We start from the raw sequence: 19,065 nt of genomic DNA on the forward strand, positions 1-19,065 counted from the left end.
ATATGACATGCGTCAGACGTCAGTAAGTTGTTTTCGTATGTTGCAGGTTCGCCGGATCTACGTTACATCCGCGTGGAGACCTGCATGTTCATGGTGAAGCTGCCGCAGTACTCGTCCCTCGATGTGATGCTGGAGAAGCTCCGCTACGCCATCCATTACCGCGAAGACCCTCTGAGCGGATAAACCCTGGTGATCTGAGACCCTGTCACAGCGCGACCTTAAGTCACGTGTCACTCAACAGAGGGGAACCAACGGACCAACTTGCCTTCACACGGACGGACGGACGGACGCGGGTTTGACTGAAAGACACTTTTCTAAAGCATGTACATATATATGATGAGAGATGTGGAGCTTCAACTGATTGACTCTCACTGATCAGCCGCTGTTTTATTCTCAGTGTGTCTCGGTCACGTAAGTGACGGTTGACGCACCTTCATCCAGACGGAAGCTCGTTTTAGCTTTATAAAGGAATTGAACTCGCTGCTTGAGAAGCTTGAATATACATTTCAGTGAATCTTACCAAACCTGTCGGGACATCAGCAGAAGACGAAATTCAGCCTTTTTTGACATGTTAAGAATAGATTTGAAGTTGTGAGATGTCTTTATGGAGATTTGTTCTCGACATGTTTGTGAGATTGGCTCATTTAAACTCTTGGTCAACTTTTCCCCCGTTATGAAAACCAGCCGTTGATGCTTTGAGCTTCAGTCCAGGAGCTCAAACGACGCATGTGGTCCAGTATACATAACCAGACTGCTTAAGATACAAATATCCGCGTGTGATGTTAAAGGTGCACATACAGTATATAGTTCAGGTGTGTAAGAGGAATGGAGTCAAAAACAGGCTGTAGACATATACAACACAGATGAGACGTTTGCTCGGAGCTGAATGTGATGTCTGTTCTCTTTAGTTTCGGGCTCTTTTCAGTTTGTGAATCTCAGTTGCCAAATGGTGAACCCTTGAATCTGTTTTCGGTTGCCAATGATGTTACCGCCATAAGTGTGGTTCTGCGGTCCTGCTTTTATTCCTTACACAAAATGATTTTGCACCCAGTTCTACTGCATGAATATTTCCATCCATGTCACGGTCACCAAATTTCTCTTTTGTTTCCTTAAAACATCTAGATTTCATCCCCCCAAAAAGAAGACGTTTATAAAAAGCAGTTTAGTTTGAGCATTTAAACATTCTTTGTCAAACTCTGAAGTTTCTACCGTTCTACATTTGGATCTTCTTTATAGGACTATGTTGTAAATCAGTTGTAATATTTCTGGTGAATGAGTTCAGTAATGTGAAGCCATCCGGACAAACACACCCAATGCTACTGTACATCATCCACTGCAGTGCATTCAAAAGATCAACATGTGTGTGTGCGTGCGTGTGTGTGTGCGTGCGTGTGTGTGTGTGTGCGCTCTGGTCAGCTGCTGCTATCATAGATAGTCCCATATTTCTCGCTGTCGGGCAAAGAGTCGGACACATCGATGTGATAAACATCCGCACAAGGAACCGAATCCAGTGAAATACATGTTGTACATTTACTTGAGGATATTTATTACAGTTATTTATGATTGCATTAATATGAGTCTTATCTCTGAGCATCTGCTGTGTGAATGAATATACAGAAATGATGATGAACTGACTTTATCTGTCATCATAATAAATTATTAATGTATTACACAACTGGGTCTTGATCTGTGTTTATCAGTTTAATCTTTTTTTATACACAATATACAATTAACATTGGATTTCAAGATTTTTGCCAACTAAAGTGTAGTTGAATAGAATAAAGATAAAAATAAACTATAGTTAAATAATTATTTTTAAACATTCTTCTGTTTGTTCTACGTAAAACTGTAACATATGTTCCTTAAATGCAAGATAACTGACAAACATCTATCACAGTTTATCTCTGATGAAGGACTTTCTATTCTCTTTGCAAAAATAAATTACTTTAAGTAACATATTACCTGTTGCATTATATAATGATTTTAATTTAATATAAAGAGCAAATGTTGATGAAGCATACCATTACTTTTCCTTTGTTGTTTTAAATCAAAACATAGCTCCAGAAAAGTTTATTTGTAAATCATTGTGTGTCTCTCATTTTATTTAACCTACTATAAATAACATTATGATTATCACATTTATCCTATTTCATCATCAAGTTCAGCACAGGAAAGGAAAGGAGAAATTTGATGTTTTATGCATTTTGAAAAAACAATATTAGGTGTAATTTTATTTATTTCCAGTTACCCTTAAATGTAAAGAGGTTCACTTCAAAAAATGTAATCCTATATATACTGCAATAGAATTCTTAAGATTAAAATTTAAGGTCAGAGAATTTAATGTTTGTCAAACAGGCTGTGTAAAATTAATATTGAAACGGTGGAACATTTATTTTTTAAGTGTTATTTCATGCGTTGTTTCTGGACTGATGCATTTGAATGGATGCAAGATTGGTATAAAAATATAGAAAATAAAAATATTGGTTTGATCATTAAAAACAAAGAACTTCTTTTGTTGTGAATAATGCACTTCTTCTATTGAAATTAAAAGTCCCCCCAGGTTAATTGTTTGCCAAAAGTTTTCTTTATATGTAAATGTTTTAAGAGCTAAATAAGACAAAATCTAAATATTTATAGTTATATTGATGAATTTTAGTTTTTTACAGCGTTTTGTCTTTTTTTCTTTCCTTTTCCATGCAATATATGTGGGGATGTATGTTGTATAATTGACTATTAATTGTAAATGCTGAATATTGCTTCAGTCTTTTGTTATTTATCATTTGTTAAATATGAGAAAGTTCCAGCACAGGAACCTTTGCGGTCGGATGATGTTTCCGGGGGACTCATTTGTTCCGCGCGTTCGTGTGTTTCCGGTTGATTCTCATGATGGCGATGACTTTGAACAGAGGGATTTTAACAGGAATATTAAGAGTTTTTCAGACCGCAGGAACACATATAACACAATCCGCAGCAGCACGTGTGTATGGTTTTAATTTTCTGATGTATCCACGTGATTGTTTAAGTGTAAAAGCACGCGTCACGTGCACGTTCATTCAGGTTAATGTTTAAACGGATAAGAGTGCATTATTATGAGTAAAGACACGTTTAATATTGACTTATGCATGATCAACTCAAGGGTTTAATGCGTTTATCTAATATATAAACCAAAGATCGACACTTCATGATGTCATATACTGTAACCTTGTGTGTGCAAGTTATCAAATTAAAAAAAAAGGAAAATGTTATTTCACATATTTGACTGTCTGTAGTGTGTAATATGTTTATAAGACATCCATGTGTAATGTGCATATCTGCACTGTTTATTGAGTGTTCATGCTAGATTATCACGTGACTCTACTACACTGCGCCTGCGTATCGTGCTGATGACGTCACTCACTGCTATTTTCCACAGGCTGTTTGGTCCCTATATTAGCATGCCGTCATAACTCATCAAGAGTCACAAATCCTGAAAGGTAAACATCTTCTATTTTATTCTCTCTTATTCACTCAAAATAGAGCATTATAGTCATTATGCATCCCTTACTGTTCACACTGAATTCATGTTTTGATGCTTTGGTTAAAGTCCTAATGTTGTGTCATTTGTTGTCAGTTTTGTTCCACACACATCATTATCAAGACCACCGTGGCCAGAACTACCAGCGCTTGACCCTGAAGATCAAGAGAAGAAGCATCGAGGTGTGTGTGATCATCATAAATGAACCCAATAGATTTGTGGTCCACCTAAGGCAGCGGTTCCCAATCCTGGTCCTCGCGACCCACCGCTCTGCATATTTTGTGTATCTCTCTTGTTTAACACACCTGATTTAAATCTCTAGCTCATTAGAAGAGAGCTTAATGAATGAACCGCGTTCCGATTGACGTGTTCCCTGAACTGTGTTCATTGCTCTCTACTCCCTGCACACATGAAATCGTCTGACGTTAATTTAAGAACACGAAGAACAAAACTTACTACGGAAGATTGAAGGGTAATTTAACCGTAATTTTGAGATTTGCGCAACATTATCCACATTTCGAACGGGATTTATGGCAGAATATCTAGTGATGTTTACTTCGCAGGGCTCTTATGGGCGTATTAAACAAACCTCCGAAGCGGTAGGAGAAGCATACAAAATATGCAGAGCAGGGGGTCGCGAGGACCAGGATTGGGAACCGCTGACCTAAGGAATATTGCGCTTATAAATCAAACTAAATTATGTTTATATTTAAATGTAAGAATTGTGTGAGGATACAAAAATCATTCTATCAATGGAAAGTCTCCATAAAACGTGTTTGAATATCAATGAAAAGTGCTTTGCTAGGGGATTACAAATGTTCAGATTTGTTTTTGATATATGTCATGTGTGGATTGTTTTTACAGCGGTTGTGCAGAAGGTGAACGGCCTCATTCAGAGCGGAGAATACGGACGTTTGTTTGCCGTTGTTCAGTTTGCCGGCCGTCAGTGGAAAGTCACCAATGAAGATTTAATCCTGATTGAAAATCACATCGATGTTGAGTGTGGTGACGGAATCAGACTGGAGAAGGTTTGTCCGCATTCTTTATTGAACACAGCAAATGTGTATTCAGTAAAATCACAAATGCTTTTGTCAAAATTCCTGTGAAGACGGTTGTGAGGGAGGTGCAGCTCGTCACTAATGCTTCTGTCTGCAGGTGCTGTTGGTCGGAGGGAATGATTTCACTCTCATTGGAAAGCCACTTCTCGGGTGAGATGCTTGTTTGTACTCAACATGTCACCGTTACAGCCAGTGATGATGTAATGTTTTGATTGTGTTGTTTGTTGAATGTTTTTATGCTTGAGAAACCTGCAGCATTTTGGCTAAAAAAACAATTTTTGCACCGTATTCAATTATTTGATAATGTTATGAAGAGGTAATTGCGTCTGTTCTTCTGACACGCAGCGGTGATCTGGTGAGAGTTCAGGCCACAGTTATTGAGAAGACCGAATCCTGGCCGATGGTACACATGAGATTCTGGAAGAGACACCGATTTCAAAAAAAGAAAAGTATGTTTTTAATGTTTGTGTTGACTTTACATTACCTGTTAAAAGGTTTCGTTTTGTGCCTTCTTTTAACTCTTTTGTTTTGTTTTTGCAGTTATTATTCAGCCTCAGACTGTGTTGAGGATTAACTCCATTGACATCTTACCAAGACTGACTTAACCTCTAATTTATCTCCCTGAATCACATCTGGGACCTCAGACCTGATTTTCAAGGTTTGAGACCATGTAAATAAAGTTTTTTTTTTTCTTTAAGAAATGTGAAAATGTTGTGCGATTAAACAGACAAATGTTGGCTGCTGTTTATATCTCATGTTTATTTCAAAATAAAAGTTTTTTGTGTAAATTGTTTGTAATTTTTGGTGTCCCATCCCTCTATGGCGATTTTAAATTAGTTTTTAATTAAGTGTTGTATTTGGATTTCCCTAAAAGCAATAAGTGATCACGCTTGTATTAATGTCACTCTTGTACAGAAAGAAATGAGCATCTTTTGGTAAATGAATATATTTATTTGACGTATTTTAAGATGTTTGCAAACAAACATAATAACCGTTTAAAAAAGCATTTCATGAGCGCACACGAGAACTTGTGCTTTATTCATGTATGAAGCCCAAAACTTATTTACAAGACGGAAATACTTCATGGGTTTATTAAAACAATAAAAGCAAGTGTCAAGATCTGTTGATCTCACACAGACGTGAAGAATGAAACGCTTCTCTCACCATCAATGAGACCTCACAGGACCTCTGGGTTTTATCAATATTTCTATTGTATTAATGAACAGAAACTAATACTCTTATAAACTGTAACAGACGTATTGTCTGAAAATATTTTATTTACTTTTTATTGAATGACACAAGACTTTTCCCTTTAGTAGTGTTGTGATAATCTATCCTAACACTTAGATTTTCTGTTCAGAGATTACATATGTATATATATTTATGTATACAAGAAATAATTTTGCCCTTTTATCTGAATAATCATGATTCTCTTGACAGGCAGATTTTGGGCAGTAATTCTGTCAAACGTCACATGATATCGAGAGACAGATGTCAATGAGTATGTGGGGTATTTTACGGTCGGGTTGTGTTTGTGTGCTATGAAAAAATAGAAGCGTTTCTCTCTTAGCCCGAAGTGCACACAGAGCCATAACACGCAAGCGACGGCAAATATCTACTAAAAATATTCTCTTGAAACATCCAAAATCATCAACACCCAGGAAAATAATTTCATTTTTCACCGTGACTCTTGCGTTTGTTTCTTTCGCGCATCATTATGACACATCTCAACACATCATCAATCGTGTGCTTCATCACAAACAATCAGCAGTCGTCTCACTTTCTCTCCGCTTGGTCCATATTAATGTCAGTCTTGTTAGTCTTTCATCATACACTTTATGTCTCATGTTGATGTGGTGTTATTGTTGTTCTGTACACATGACTGAAGACAGGAGGTCAACATTACTCCAGATAGATGTCTTCTGTTGGACACGAGACCTCCACAAACTCTTTGTAGTATGAGTGGAAGGCTTTTCTGTTAAACACCACAGATGATGCCAATATTATTATCCAACAATGCTTCTAAACCAACATAAGAATGCATGAAATCAGAAATGAATGTAAGAGTTACCTGACAGATTGTGCCAGAGGTTTTGTGGAGTTTGCAGACACAAACACGTGACACGCAAATCTTTCATCAGCCGGGTGTTTCGTAATGAAACCAAAATACCTGTCGACATTTCAGAGGTTAAAGTCCAAACCTATACAGACTAGACTTGTGCACGTGTTTCCCGATCTACACAATATAGAAAATATAAAAATAATGGTTCACATTTCTCTGAATTCACAGTAGCTTCAAAAATGAAGATTTAAGAATACTCCACCTCCACCCTTGCTCACAGACTGAAAGTGTAAGCAAGAGAAGAATTTACTGTAAATATTTTGTTTATATACAAATGTTTATATATCTTTATTATGCAGTTATTAAATGAAAAGCTACATGCTGTCCAAATTGGCTGTTTTTCAGGAAAAGCATTGAGTGTAACTCTGGAACGCCTTGGTTTAGACGCCTAATCTTGTTTCAAAGAAGACCTGGCTTATTTTAGAGGTGTCGGAAGTTGAAAAATATAAATATTAAAAAGTCATAACAGTTTGAGTCTATTTTAATAAAAACAATAAATAAATGAAACTTGATTTTATTTGAAAATATACAAATATTTTCACCAAAAAATGAAAGCCACACTTCTAACCAAGTTGTTTTTCAAATTTCAAGCGACATAATGAACAATGAGGGTTCTGTGATACTTTTAAACGCAATACCCAGAGGTGTCTTGTATCAGTAACAAAAGGGCCCACCTGTGGTACAGTCACATTTAAATTGACACTTTTACTATGTTTGTCTTTTTCAAATCTGAAAACTGAGAGAAAACTAGAGACGTGGAGCTTAAGGATATCAGCGGTCGAGAGAAAATGAAGTTGTTTTGTCTTCAAAGTTGACAAACATTTTTTTATACGTTTCACTGGTTCACAGTGTGACTAAAAAAATAATGATTCATAGCTAATTAAAAAACTTGAAATATGGTTATTTATGCATATATGAAAGCTATATAAGAAAGTTAGCAGCAGTGTTAAATTCAATATAAAGTGAAGATATGGCCATATATCCCGATAACCGTTCATGTGATTATAGTGATGTAAAAATGCACACAGAAGTGTAGTGTGTGTGAAACATAAAGAACGTACTTTCTGTTTTTGGGATGATACCCACAGAACGAGATGTTTTTCAGATGGAAGAAGTGACTGTATTGAGAGCCCTGTGAAAACACGTTTATAAAAGAATCAGATTCATACACACAATCGTGCAGTATTTCATCAACATGCTGACTTGTGCGTTTGTGTTCTTACACTTTGAAAGTGATCGTGTGTGGTGAGCTTGAGTCCTTTCACGCTGACCTCCAGACTGCAGGATGATGGTGGATTATACTGAAGCGTCAGTCGTCTGTTCACAGCAATCTGAAATCAATCACACCGCCTTCTTTACATCTCTTCACATTTCATCAACTCAACATGACAGTCATTCATCTGTACACTTTTATCATGAAGTCATGTAAAGCATCATTAAATAATCTTGACCTGAATTCATTTTGATTGATTTTTGCTTCATTTCATTACATAAATCTCTGCACATGGATCCTAACCCAACAACAGGGTCTGAGCCATTTCATATAATCAGATTAACAGAAAAAAAAAACAAGAGCTCCCAAAAATAAAATCCTTCCAACACTTATTCACTCTCATCATGTAATGTCGACACAAAACAAGATATCTTGAAGAGTGTTGAACCCCATTGACTTCCATTGTATGAACACAAAACCACTGAGACATTTCTCAAAATATCTTCTTTGAGTTCTACAGAAGAAAGAGTCATATACGGTTTTGAAACACATGAACGATGACGGGTTTTGATTTTTGGCTGAACTTTCTCTTTGATATTGTTTGACAAACCTTCTGCATGGCAGCACACAGAACGTCATTGCCTTTGTGATGAAGCACCTGAACAGATCCAAGAAACTTCAGTCTGAACTCATCCGTCCATTGAGAACCTGCAGCTGAAGACACAAAGCGTTACAAAATATTAAATAATGTCAAATAAATAAATCACACAACAACAGTTTGTTTCATATCATACTGTATCGTTAATGTAATTTAATTACTTTTCCCTTAAAAAAGTAAAGTAAGGGATTACTCTTATTTTTCAGTAATTTAATTACAGTTTCTTCTGATGTAATTAAACTAAATACTGTGTAATGTTTACGAGACTGGAACTGACATTAAAATTGAAAGTCTAACATTAAAATGGAAGCGTTAATGTATCTTTCACACATTTGTAATACTTTCGTCAGTTAATAAGAGTACTTTATGTAGTTTTATATTATTTATCTGAATAAATTAAGAGTCGTTTCATATCTATCTTTGAATCACTTCATTGATTAATTGAGGTTGATACAGAATATAGAAAGTAATTAGTAATAAGTTAATTAGTTAGTTTATTTATTTCTATACCACCTTTAATACAACTTAAAGTTGACCCAAGTGCTTAACAAGACATAATGAATCCAACACAAGTAAAATATAATAAATAATATATATACTAAAACATTAGCAAACAACAATCAATATCAACAATCACTACTTAGAATGTTGCCAGACGTTCCAGGAGGTGAGATCTAGTTATTAGCAATAATTATTTCAATACTTTTTGGAGAAAGTCATTTGTACAGTCATCTCATTACACTAATGAGTATGTCATTAGTAACTATTAATGAATTACTTTTTCAGAGTAACTTACCAACACTGTCTGTATGTTACCTGATCATCTTTCTCTCTTCTTTAACATTGTGCATGAACACATGTTACTGAATGATGAAATGGTGCTGATGTAAGGATTCACTCCGCTCCCGATGCGATGTGAGTCATGATTCTGATCTCACTGTACGATTCATTTACGGATTATTTTTACAACATGAGAAACATTAGAAACGAACTGCTGCCCTTTTATTATTTCACAAATACTCCACATTTCTTTTATAAAATAAAAAATCATTATATGTCGAATAACAAAACGAAACTGCATTTAAAAAAAAGAAGAATTTAAAAGTCTCTTTATAATAAACAAATATAAGAGTTGTTTGACGTTTAAGAAATATCCACGTTTTCAAAGTTTGCACTAAACACAGCGGTCCCTGCTGTTCAAAACATGAATTGCGATCCAACCGACTTGACTCGTCACGTATTATATAATTGATTTTAAAGTGGCTCACGTGAATCCTTACATCCCTATAAAATGGCGATCAGCCTCAGCAACATGAAGAGATGCTGGTTGCCATGGAAACAAGATTTGTGAGGATGCTCTCATCCGTCATTCATGCGTCGTACTCTTTAAGGCGACTTCGGGCTCTTTGAAGACCTCGGTGGCGTAATATGCAGGAAAGATTCCTCGCTCTCCTGTTCTCATGTTAAAACCCTCGTACCAGAAATCTTCATCCTCCACCAACACCAGCAGAGGGTCGTTGACATCCAGCTCTAGCTCATCTTTGTGACGGGGAACAAACCTGAGCCACGCAAAAAATCACGAGATCACCACAACACAATTCAAAACAAACACAACCGTTGCTCATGCAGTGAACATTCCCCAAAGGCAGAAGGAGGACATAACTCATAAATACGTGATAAAGTAATCTGTTGAACGGCACTAAATAAACGTTTTTGTTTGTGTTTACCTGTAAACAGCTCTGTGTGTTTGCACTCGTTCCTCACCGTTGATCACGCAGGAAAACAGACCGAATGATTCTGCACCTACACCAGACACAGATATTAAACACACAGAAATATGAACCAGCTTATGATTCAAACTATTTGACTTTTAAACACCCAGAGAAAACAAATGTGGTTCTCTTTGCTCAGGAGAATTGTTGGAGTTCTCAGTTGCGTTTCATTTAAGTATCATCTTGATCTCAAACGTTTCTCCTAAAATTGTTTTGGAGAAAAAAATGAGAGCGCATTTGATCAAACACACAAAGAGGTGTCAAAGGAATATAGATTGTAGAGTTAAAATAAAGTTAATGTTGAGATCTTCAATAATATTGACTTTTGATCGCAGACTTGACAAATCAGAGTTTTTTGACATTTCAGATTTTTTCCCTTGTTATGTGTTTTTACATAATTTTGATAATATTAAGGTCCCCTTCATGAAGCATTTATAAATGTGTTCATTAATGATTAATAAGTCATTTACAAATGCATTATAAAACAGTTATAACAACATAAATAAAAATGGGATTTTAACAAAATACCTGCCAAATAGTGAGCAGGCATAAAAGAAACAACACAACACTACAGTGTCCAGTCTGACAGACTATATTGCAAACAACTTCAAGATAGAAAATAATCTGCTTTCCTCTATAATCCTCTATTTATTCATGCTGTCATAAATGCTTTATAATGTAGGACTTCTACACAAACTAATATGTGCGCTCAAATTCACTCGTGTGAACGCGACACATACTGGATGAGCGCGAGCAGCCGTTCATGAACACGTTGACGAACTTCCGAGACAACGGCCCGTCAGGGGTGGAGCTCTCTGATGGGCAGGTGGAAGCTTCATCTTGAACTCCATCTCGATTTATTTCCCTGTCGTCGTCATCATCGTCATCCTCCTCATAATCCCTCTCGTATGGAGATGAAACGCAGTTGTCGTAGACCGTCGCCGCGTCGCTGTCATCGCTGTATCCATGGTAGCAGTCCCTCAGACTGACCAGCTCCAGCTGATCGTGTTCGTCCACCACCAGAGTGTACTTCACCGAATCGTAAGACAGTCCGCTCGTGTCCGAGTTGCTCAGTATCCCAGAATGCATCAGGGGCCCCGACAGACTCTGGTGAGGGGCCTCACCTGCACCGCAGTCTCTGTAACACAGGTCTCCTGCTCCGGTGACCTCATTTCCACCGCGGTCGGCCAAAGCCTCCACACACGAGGCATAAGGAGGCGGTTGGTGCTCGTCCTCGTGGTCTTTGAACGATGAGAGGATCTGCTCGTGGAAAGGGGACTTGTATGGCGGAGGGGCTTCGCTGTCAGAACTGAGGGGCACGAGTGTGAGCACAGAGGGTCTCTCGGGCTCAGGGGCCTCGGTGCAGCGCTGTAACGTTACAGGGGTCAGATAGATCTCTTCGGTCGGCTCCAGACGCACGTCAGTGTGATAACGGATCCGCTCGCAGGTGCTCATCTCTCTGCGGGTCACGGCTCTGCAGGGTTGGGGGGCTTTGGAGGGTCCGTCGCCAGGCGGCTGGTCTGTCGATGTCCCGCAGTCCTTCATTTGTGTCCGAGCGGTACCGCTGGCCTGTTGGATCTTCTCGTCATCACTGAGACACGTGTGCTCGCGCGAGGGGGTCAGATCACCTGAAACGACACAAAATCACACATGTGAGGATCTCAATGAAACTCTCCTGCACCACCTGTACAGATTTCAAGAGCTGCACGTGCACAAATGTTCCTGTTTTGTCCTCTGATGACATTACATGTGGTTTCATTTGGGCACAGACATGAATTAAATGCTACTCAAGCGTAGGTTTTTAAAATGCTAAATGGATACATGTAAAATACTTCATGACTTTTATTAAAACTCAGGATTCTGGGGGAGGAAATTTACAAAATATCTTCATGGAACATGATCTTTACATAATATCCTAATGATTTTTGACATAAAAGAATAATCGATAATTTTGTCCCATACGATGTATTTTTGTCTTTTACTAAAAATGTGTCTGTGCTACTTAATACTGGTTTTGTGATCCAGGGTCACATACATATTTATTATATAAGAAAATATAATTATTTGTAAATATTTGCATATCGTAGTCACTGTTTGGTATAATATTTCTGGATTCTTTCAACATCAAATGTTTTGAAGTCCAACAATAACTTTTGCCGACAGCGCTGCCCTCTGAACAAAAGTTATAAAACAAAATAATCTATTTTGAAAATGTGACTTTATTTAGATTTTGAAATAAATAGACAGTAAATAGTCAATAGAATATAAACAATTATTCCTAAATTCAAGAAGAAGAAATTCATTAAAACAAGAAGTTATCCGTTTTTTGGTGTGTTTCACACACAGCAACTTTATTTATTTATTTAATATGAAAAATGATGAAACACTACGACTCTATTACTAATGTATTACACATGTATGTATAATCCATTATAAAGAGTTATTAAAGAGTAAAATGCATTATAATTCTTCATAATGTGTGTTGTAATCATAACCAATTTAAAATGTGTAGTGTAACAATAAATTGCTAAGTATTGTAATGTATCGACTGTAATAACACTTATTTATAAGACATCACAATGCTTTAAAGGGTGCATTACAAAGCTTTAAACTACTTTTATAATGCATTAAACATACATGCTTCAAAGAAAGTGTTACAATTTATTCATTTAGCAGTTGATTTCTAACCAAGCAACATATTTGTCATTTCCCTGTATCCAAAACAGATGAGCAGACTAAAGTCAAATCTGGTAATGCTTCACGTTTTGAGGTGTAAGCAGGTTTTGTAGATGATGGGGCTGAATCAGACGCACATGACTGTAGTTGGCAGCGCTGCACGACTCTTTTGTTACTGACACAACAGAGCTGCAGTTGCATGGCAGAATGAATCTCTCTGTCAATCCAAATAACCAAACAACATCATTCAGCACCGGTTCTTTATTCCATCATAAATAAAGCCATCAGCGGCTGTGTGAAAAGGTGAAAACCGACCTGATTTAAGCGGTGATGAAGTCTGACAGATTTTCTCCTGCCAGCTGAACTTCTTTGCCAGCGAGTTGTTGTTTAAAGTGTCCTGTGGATGAGAAACATTCTACATTTTGCTTTACAATCTCAGGTTTGAGGGCTGTGAGGGGCTCTGGATGATCTGAGGGATTCAAGTTAAACAAAACACTTTACTTTCCCACAGAACCGAGCACAAAACCACACAAAAGTTTGTGTGTGTGTGTGGCATTTAAAGTGAAAAGACTTCCCCTCCAACACTTGCTCTCTCTCTCTCTCTCTCTCTCTCTCTCTTCATCTGTATGTATAGTGAGCTCAGAAATACAGAACTACAGACATTTAAACACACACACACACACTCCCTCATCATCATGTACCTGTGTGCGTGGAATCTTTGGGAACAGGTTGAGAGTGGTTGGTCTTTTGGGACGGTAGGTCTCCATGGCGACAGGAGGAGATGAATCCGCAGCAGGTGCCTTGCTGTGGTGAGAGCGCGTCACTCTCTGACGCCTGTCGGATGGTTCAGTGTGATGTGAGGTCCAGTCCCGACCTGCCGCGCCTCCCTCCATCTTATCTTCACCACTACTGGCTGCCTGCGTCACATGATCCTGCAGGGATTGGAGGGATCAGCTGTCAGTCAAAAGCAGGAGTCCATAGACCTCGCCATCAGAGCGGGCAATGACATCAGACCGCTCCTTTATCTGTCCTAACAAAGACTATTCACGAGTCCTGTTTACTCACTGCATTACAATGAGACACACAGCTTCAGATGAATGACAACAACTTTCACAAAACAACGAAAAATCACATATCTCTTCAATAGCTTAATGGAGAGAAAAGTTTACCCCTGCGTCTCAGATTATTCTCCTGAGTTGCCCTTACAGAAATTTACCATGTTTTTACTACAGCTAAAAACAAAAACCATGGTTACTGTAGTAAAACAATGGTTTTGCCCAAAGTAATCAATGCACCAAAAACCATGATCACTACACTTGTACCACAAAAAAACATGGTTCATTTCCGTAAGGGCGGAAATCTCTGTAATGTCTCTGTTATTTGATTTGTTTCAGGAGAGATGTCAACAACTCGAACAGATTTGTCCAGTCTGCTATCGAACATCAATATTATTGAAGATCTCAAATTGATCTCAAACATTTCTCATCACATTTACTCAAATCCAGATTAATTTCCCTCTTCTGTACAATCTACATTCATCTACACCTCCATCCTCTTCATGTGTTTCAACAATTACACGCTTACTTGTTTCTGGTTTTATTTCTCCAAAACAATTTTGCAGTCAAACTTCTGAGACTAAGATGATAAACAACGAGTGCTCCATCAAATCTCCTGAGCTATGAAAGAGCTCATCTGAGCAATGACATTGTGTGCCGATGCTTTGATATTCTCTCATCTAACGTATTCCTAACACAGTATGCTTCATGCATGTTTTTTTCAGATGAATAATGTCAATGAATTTCATTGTGAGTCAATCAAAGGATGATACGGAGAGTCATAAAACAGCCCAATGGGTCAATGTTTGATCTTAAGCACCATCCAAATAACGTCAGAAATGTGACTTTAGGTCAATCTGTTGAAATGATGAGAGCATAAGTGTGATGAGCGGCCCACAAAAACAGAAATCTTGAATGTGTGAGACTAGAGGTGCAGTTTATTACGTGATCTCTAAATACAAGCCTTTTTTGTTTGTAAACATTGTGACGCGTTTTCGTGGGCGGAGCTTAGGTGGAGGCTGAGAGACTCCCCACTAGCCACTGTACTGGCGCTAGTGAGCATGTTTTGTGCCGCTCAAAAGATGTCTGTAGACCAAACAACTAGAAAAAAAGGGGGGAAATGTATGCATCAGCAACTTAAGCTTCGTCTTATATGGGAAACAACTCTTTATCCTCTTTGAACCTGGCGTTATAATATATCCCATCGAATGTGAGTATATAGGCTACCACTGATCTATACAAATGACAGGATTGTGCTTAGACCACTAAACCAACGGCAGGAGGTGAAGCCACAGTTGGCCATCGCGCCGCCATCTTGGTATGCCCAACTGACAGAGAGCGTCACTGACTTACAGTCAAAATGACGATCGGAAATCATTTTTTCATCTTATTCGGCGCTCAAAATGTTTTCTGTTTACATGTGTGATTAAATTAATTGGTGCTTCTGATGTTTTTTCCAATGTTTATGTTAATTTTGGGCAGAATTGCGTATAGAAATCAATGTAAGGTGAGTGTGTATTGCACACTGTTGTAATGACACATGTGTAAATGTTTAGAAATAAAGCGTCATGACGTAAAGAACATATACAGCCTGTATTTATCTGTATTTAGATTTCAGAATAAGCACATTTGTCATATGGTGACATAAGGTGTCCTGTTAGTCTGCTGATCTGATATGTAACGTTACGCTGCTGTAATGAAAACGTAACTCACTGTATTTCTAATAAGACGGGAAAATAACCGACTTAAAATAATTAACCATGTACATGCTTAAGACCTTTGAGTTGTGTGGATGTACATAAAAAAGGGCATTGGTAAGTTTTATCATTAATATGTGATAACTCCTTAACGGCCTATGACATCAAGTATCGCGAGACCGATTCGAAAGCTCAATTGTTCATTCGCTCTCGCGATACTTGTTGTCAAACGCAGATCGGTCTGCTAAGCGCCGCACGAAGTCAAACATGCTTGTTATTGTTACTTCTGTTTGGTGTTGATGAATGTGAAAATGTTCGTTGATATGGTGAAGCCCAGAAGTACATAACTGCTAATCTTTATAAGCGCTTAGCGACATATAATAAGAATGATGTTAATTGTGTTCAGAATAAAAGTCCCGAATGCAGAAGAAACAAGAAACATTCACAATAAAAGTCCGCGAGGAAGGTTTGGATTTAAGCCGCTGTTGCGGTAAGATTGGACACATTCAAGCAAGATATTTTCTCACCTCTATCTCAGATGAGTTACAGCTGGACATGAGGACAAATTCATCTCTGATCTCTGTGATTTCAGACAAATCTGCATCTTCAAATTCATCCAAACCTATGTCATGTGTCAGCCTATGAAAACATACAAAACAGATCTCATTCATCAGGCAAACCGGGAGAAAAACACAAATCAAAGATGAGATCTCTATTATTGACATCAATGATTTAAGAGACTAAATAAAAATAGATAGATTCCTGCATTTGTCACCCCCAAAACTTTACAGTGTGTATGTGGTCTGAATGACCTTTATGCAACACAAACACAGACTGTATGTGACCAGGCTTGTACATCAGCTCCTCACCAGAACTAACATGCAAAATCATCTCACCATTTCTCCCACTGCTCCTCTGACCATTCCTCTTTTCCATCACTGTTGGAGTCCATGCTGTAAGCAGTGCAGTGTGGGATAACAGTGTTGACAGCTGCTCAAAGCATCCTTCATATTTCTGCCATATCAGCCACACGCTTCAGATGCAATTCACACGACACCAGCGCATGCGACACATTCATATTATCCATCTACTGTTATTATCCAGTATCGTGACGTAGATTGTTGTCAAACGCTGGATCTCTCTCCCTCTCTGTTCACTTATGCCTTCATCCACATTGCAACAGGATTTGCATCGCACGTCCAATCAATAAAATGTGATGTGAAAACATGTTTAAGACACCTGAGCAGAAAGATGATGCTGAACCACGATGCTGTTTATTCATAATTCATCACGCAGTCCAGCCAATGGCAGTCCTGTTGTCAGCATCACCCTTCCCCCAGCATCTCTCTCTCTCTCTCTCTCTCTCTCTCTCTCTCTCTCTCGCTCTCTCGAATGTGTGTTGCTACGGGCCTGTGAGTCTATCCTCTCTCCTCCTTCAAGGGCACAGTGGAGAAATACAGAAGGAAAGATTAATATCAAACACAGGGTGGACGGTGTGTTCTAATGAATACATCTGCACATTGCATATGAGATGCTAGTGTGTGAGACATTACCAACCTCATGCTAATGCTGCATGTTGTGGAGGAGATTTTATAGATTATAAGAGGAACAGTCAGGGTTCACGGATGGGTTTGTGATATTAATGGTTAAATAAAATGTCAACAGTAAGATAAGTCATTAAAGTTTTGTTCCCAAGGCGTGAAGGTTTGACCTCTGTTACATATTAGACCCACATGGAAAATACAATAGTAAACTGTGTAGTTCATATTAAAGCCTACTACAATATTTACAACAGTTTATCAATTTAAATTCTACAGTATGCTATAATATTATAATACAGTTCAGTCCACTACATGTTTCCTATAGTGAATACTTTAGTGTATTATAGTATTTTATTATGTGAGATCATCAAATGTCTACAGTAAATGTAATACTCTTCAATCATGATAAGAATGTGTTTTGAGATAGGCTCTAATGGATATGGAAAGTGACGTCACAGATGGGGATAAATACTTAATATTGGTGGTCACATGACACATAAATTACTACAACTACTGTGTGTCTGCACAATTGTTTTTTAAACAACTCTTTGTTACTTTTTCCAAATTGATCTTTGTGATATATTTACCATAAGTTTTTGTGCCACAAGGCCTATGTGTGTGTTTGTGCGTGCTGTCGGTCTCTTGTGGTGAGTTCTCTAATTGAAGGATTTAATTGTGTGTTGAGTTTATAAATGATGGCAGGTGTCACAGATTATCAAGAGGTCATTAAAACCCTCAGTTTGTGTCCTTTGGGGAAGAAGAGCTTGCTTGTGTGCTGGGAAGAGGATGAATGAGAAAGTGAAGAGAAAGAGAAAGAGAAAGAGGAAAAGGAAAGGTAAGGTAAAGGTAAAGAAACTGGAAAAAACGTACCCTCTCTCTTTCTCTCAACAGGTAGTGGTCTAGCATTAGTTGAAACCAGTAACTTTGTATTGGCACCTACTGTATTATTGCTCCCGTATGACATATCACTTATTGGTCCTTGGTTGAGTCGCTTTGGATAAAAGCGTCTGCTAAATGACTAAATGTAAATGTAAAGAAAAGTAAAAGAAACTGGACACTTATCTTCATTCACTTATGCAGACTTATGTCCCCGCCAGATCCTTACGCTCTGCAAACGAACGAACCTTCTCTGGATCGGTTCCACATTTGTGGAATGATCTGCCTGCTGCTACAAGATCAGCAGAATAAATAAATAAATAAATAGCATGCTTCGATAAACTAAAATTGGCTCTGCACACTGTAGTAGGCTTTGTGAGACATGTTTTTATTGCTCTTATGCTTTTGTTGTCCTAATGTTTGACCTAATTGCTGCCATTGTCTCAACTTGTAAGTCGCTTTGAATAAAAGCGTCTGCTAAATGACTAAATGAAAATGGGAAAGAAGAGCAAGAGGAAAGAAAACAAAAGAAACTGGAAAAGAAAATACATTTTGTATATGCTGTTAAAAGGGCTTATGAGGACAAGAATGTTTCAATGATAAAGGAGTAAATAACTGGTCTGGTATACGTATATAAAGGCGTATAAAGATGGACTGAATGAGGGGGATACACCGGGTGAAACAAAAGGGCAGAAGTTTATTTTAGCTTTGTTATTAGATGCTAGAGCTGAAGATCTGTGCTTTTCAGTTATCTCTTTTTTATGTATAAAGCAGTCTCTGCAACACACATGTCACAATGATTTATCAATGGCATTTTAATAAAACAAATGAAATATGCTAATTTATCTAAGGCATAGTTGTGGCTTAAGCTAAGCCTTGTCTG

The 19,065-nt window shown here is 37.8% G+C and overlaps 3 protein-coding genes across 6 annotated transcripts in view; 2 read left to right on the top strand and 1 right to left on the bottom strand.

Annotated features, from left to right (window-relative positions):
• LOC130438796 (probable E3 ubiquitin-protein ligase HECTD4) overlaps window positions 1-1,675 on the top strand; it is a 47,070-nt gene extending 45,395 nt beyond the window's left edge. For all 4 annotated transcript variants that reach the window (XM_056771013.1, XM_056771186.1, XM_056771101.1 and 1 more), the window contains exon 76: window positions 47-1,675. In XM_056771013.1, the coding sequence (XP_056626991.1) occupies window positions 47-183 (137 nt within the window). In that variant the 3' untranslated portion in view covers window positions 184-1,675. The remainder of the gene's footprint in view (window positions 1-46) is intronic.
• Window positions 1,676-2,835: 1,160 nt separating this feature from the next.
• Window positions 2,836-5,360, top strand: mrpl21 (mitochondrial ribosomal protein L21). The gene is made up of 7 exons (XM_056750605.1): window positions 2,836-2,977; window positions 3,413-3,473; window positions 3,611-3,696; window positions 4,379-4,542; window positions 4,670-4,722; window positions 4,918-5,021; window positions 5,113-5,360. Exons 1-7 carry the CDS (start codon window positions 2,884-2,886, stop codon window positions 5,175-5,177), a joined length of 627 nt encoding a protein of 208 aa, XP_056606583.1. The 5' UTR covers window positions 2,836-2,883; the 3' UTR covers window positions 5,178-5,360.
• A 148-nt stretch (window positions 5,361-5,508) lies between these two features.
• On the bottom strand, window positions 5,509-17,087 carry mapk8ip1b (mitogen-activated protein kinase 8 interacting protein 1b). The gene is made up of 12 exons (XM_056757170.1): window positions 16,662-17,087; window positions 16,293-16,404; window positions 13,715-13,945; window positions 13,329-13,410; window positions 11,078-11,965; window positions 10,293-10,368; window positions 9,949-10,124; window positions 8,518-8,621; window positions 7,918-8,025; window positions 7,756-7,826; window positions 6,644-6,742; window positions 5,509-6,547 (listed from the first exon to the last, which is right to left on the bottom strand). The coding sequence occupies exons 1-12, from the start codon at window positions 16,715-16,717 to the stop codon at window positions 6,475-6,477; spliced, it is 2,076 nt and encodes a 691-aa protein (XP_056613148.1). The 5' UTR covers window positions 16,718-17,087; the 3' UTR covers window positions 5,509-6,474.
• Window positions 17,088-19,065: the final 1,978 nt, after the last annotated feature.

This window comes from Triplophysa dalaica, chromosome 1, assembly GCF_015846415.1.
Source record: "Triplophysa dalaica isolate WHDGS20190420 chromosome 1, ASM1584641v1, whole genome shotgun sequence".
Taxonomy (NCBI): domain Eukaryota; kingdom Metazoa; phylum Chordata; class Actinopteri; order Cypriniformes; family Nemacheilidae; genus Triplophysa; species Triplophysa dalaica.

Bases quoted from the DNA above. Each gene is read 5' to 3' on its own strand.
- mrpl21 (XM_056750605.1), top strand. From the start codon at position 2,884: ATGATGGCGATGACTTTGAACAGAGGGATTTTAACAGGAATATTAAGA. The intron at 3,474-3,610 runs GTAAACATCTTC...ATTTGTTGTCAG, and splicing joins AGAGTCACAAATCCTGAAAG to TTTTGTTCCACACACATCAT. The intron at 4,723-4,917 runs GTGAGATGCTTG...TCTGACACGCAG, and splicing joins ATTGGAAAGCCACTTCTCGG to CGGTGATCTGGTGAGAGTTC.
- mapk8ip1b (XM_056757170.1), bottom strand. From the start codon at position 16,717: ATGGACTCCAACAGTGATGGAAAAGAGGAATGGTCAGAGGAGCAGTGG. The intron at 13,946-16,292 runs GTGAGAAAATAT...CAATCCCTGCAG, and splicing joins GTAACTCATCTGAGATAGAG to GATCATGTGACGCAGGCAGC. The intron at 6,548-6,643 runs GTAACTCTTACA...GGTGTTTAACAG, and splicing joins CCTCTGGCACAATCTGTCAG to AAAAGCCTTCCACTCATACT.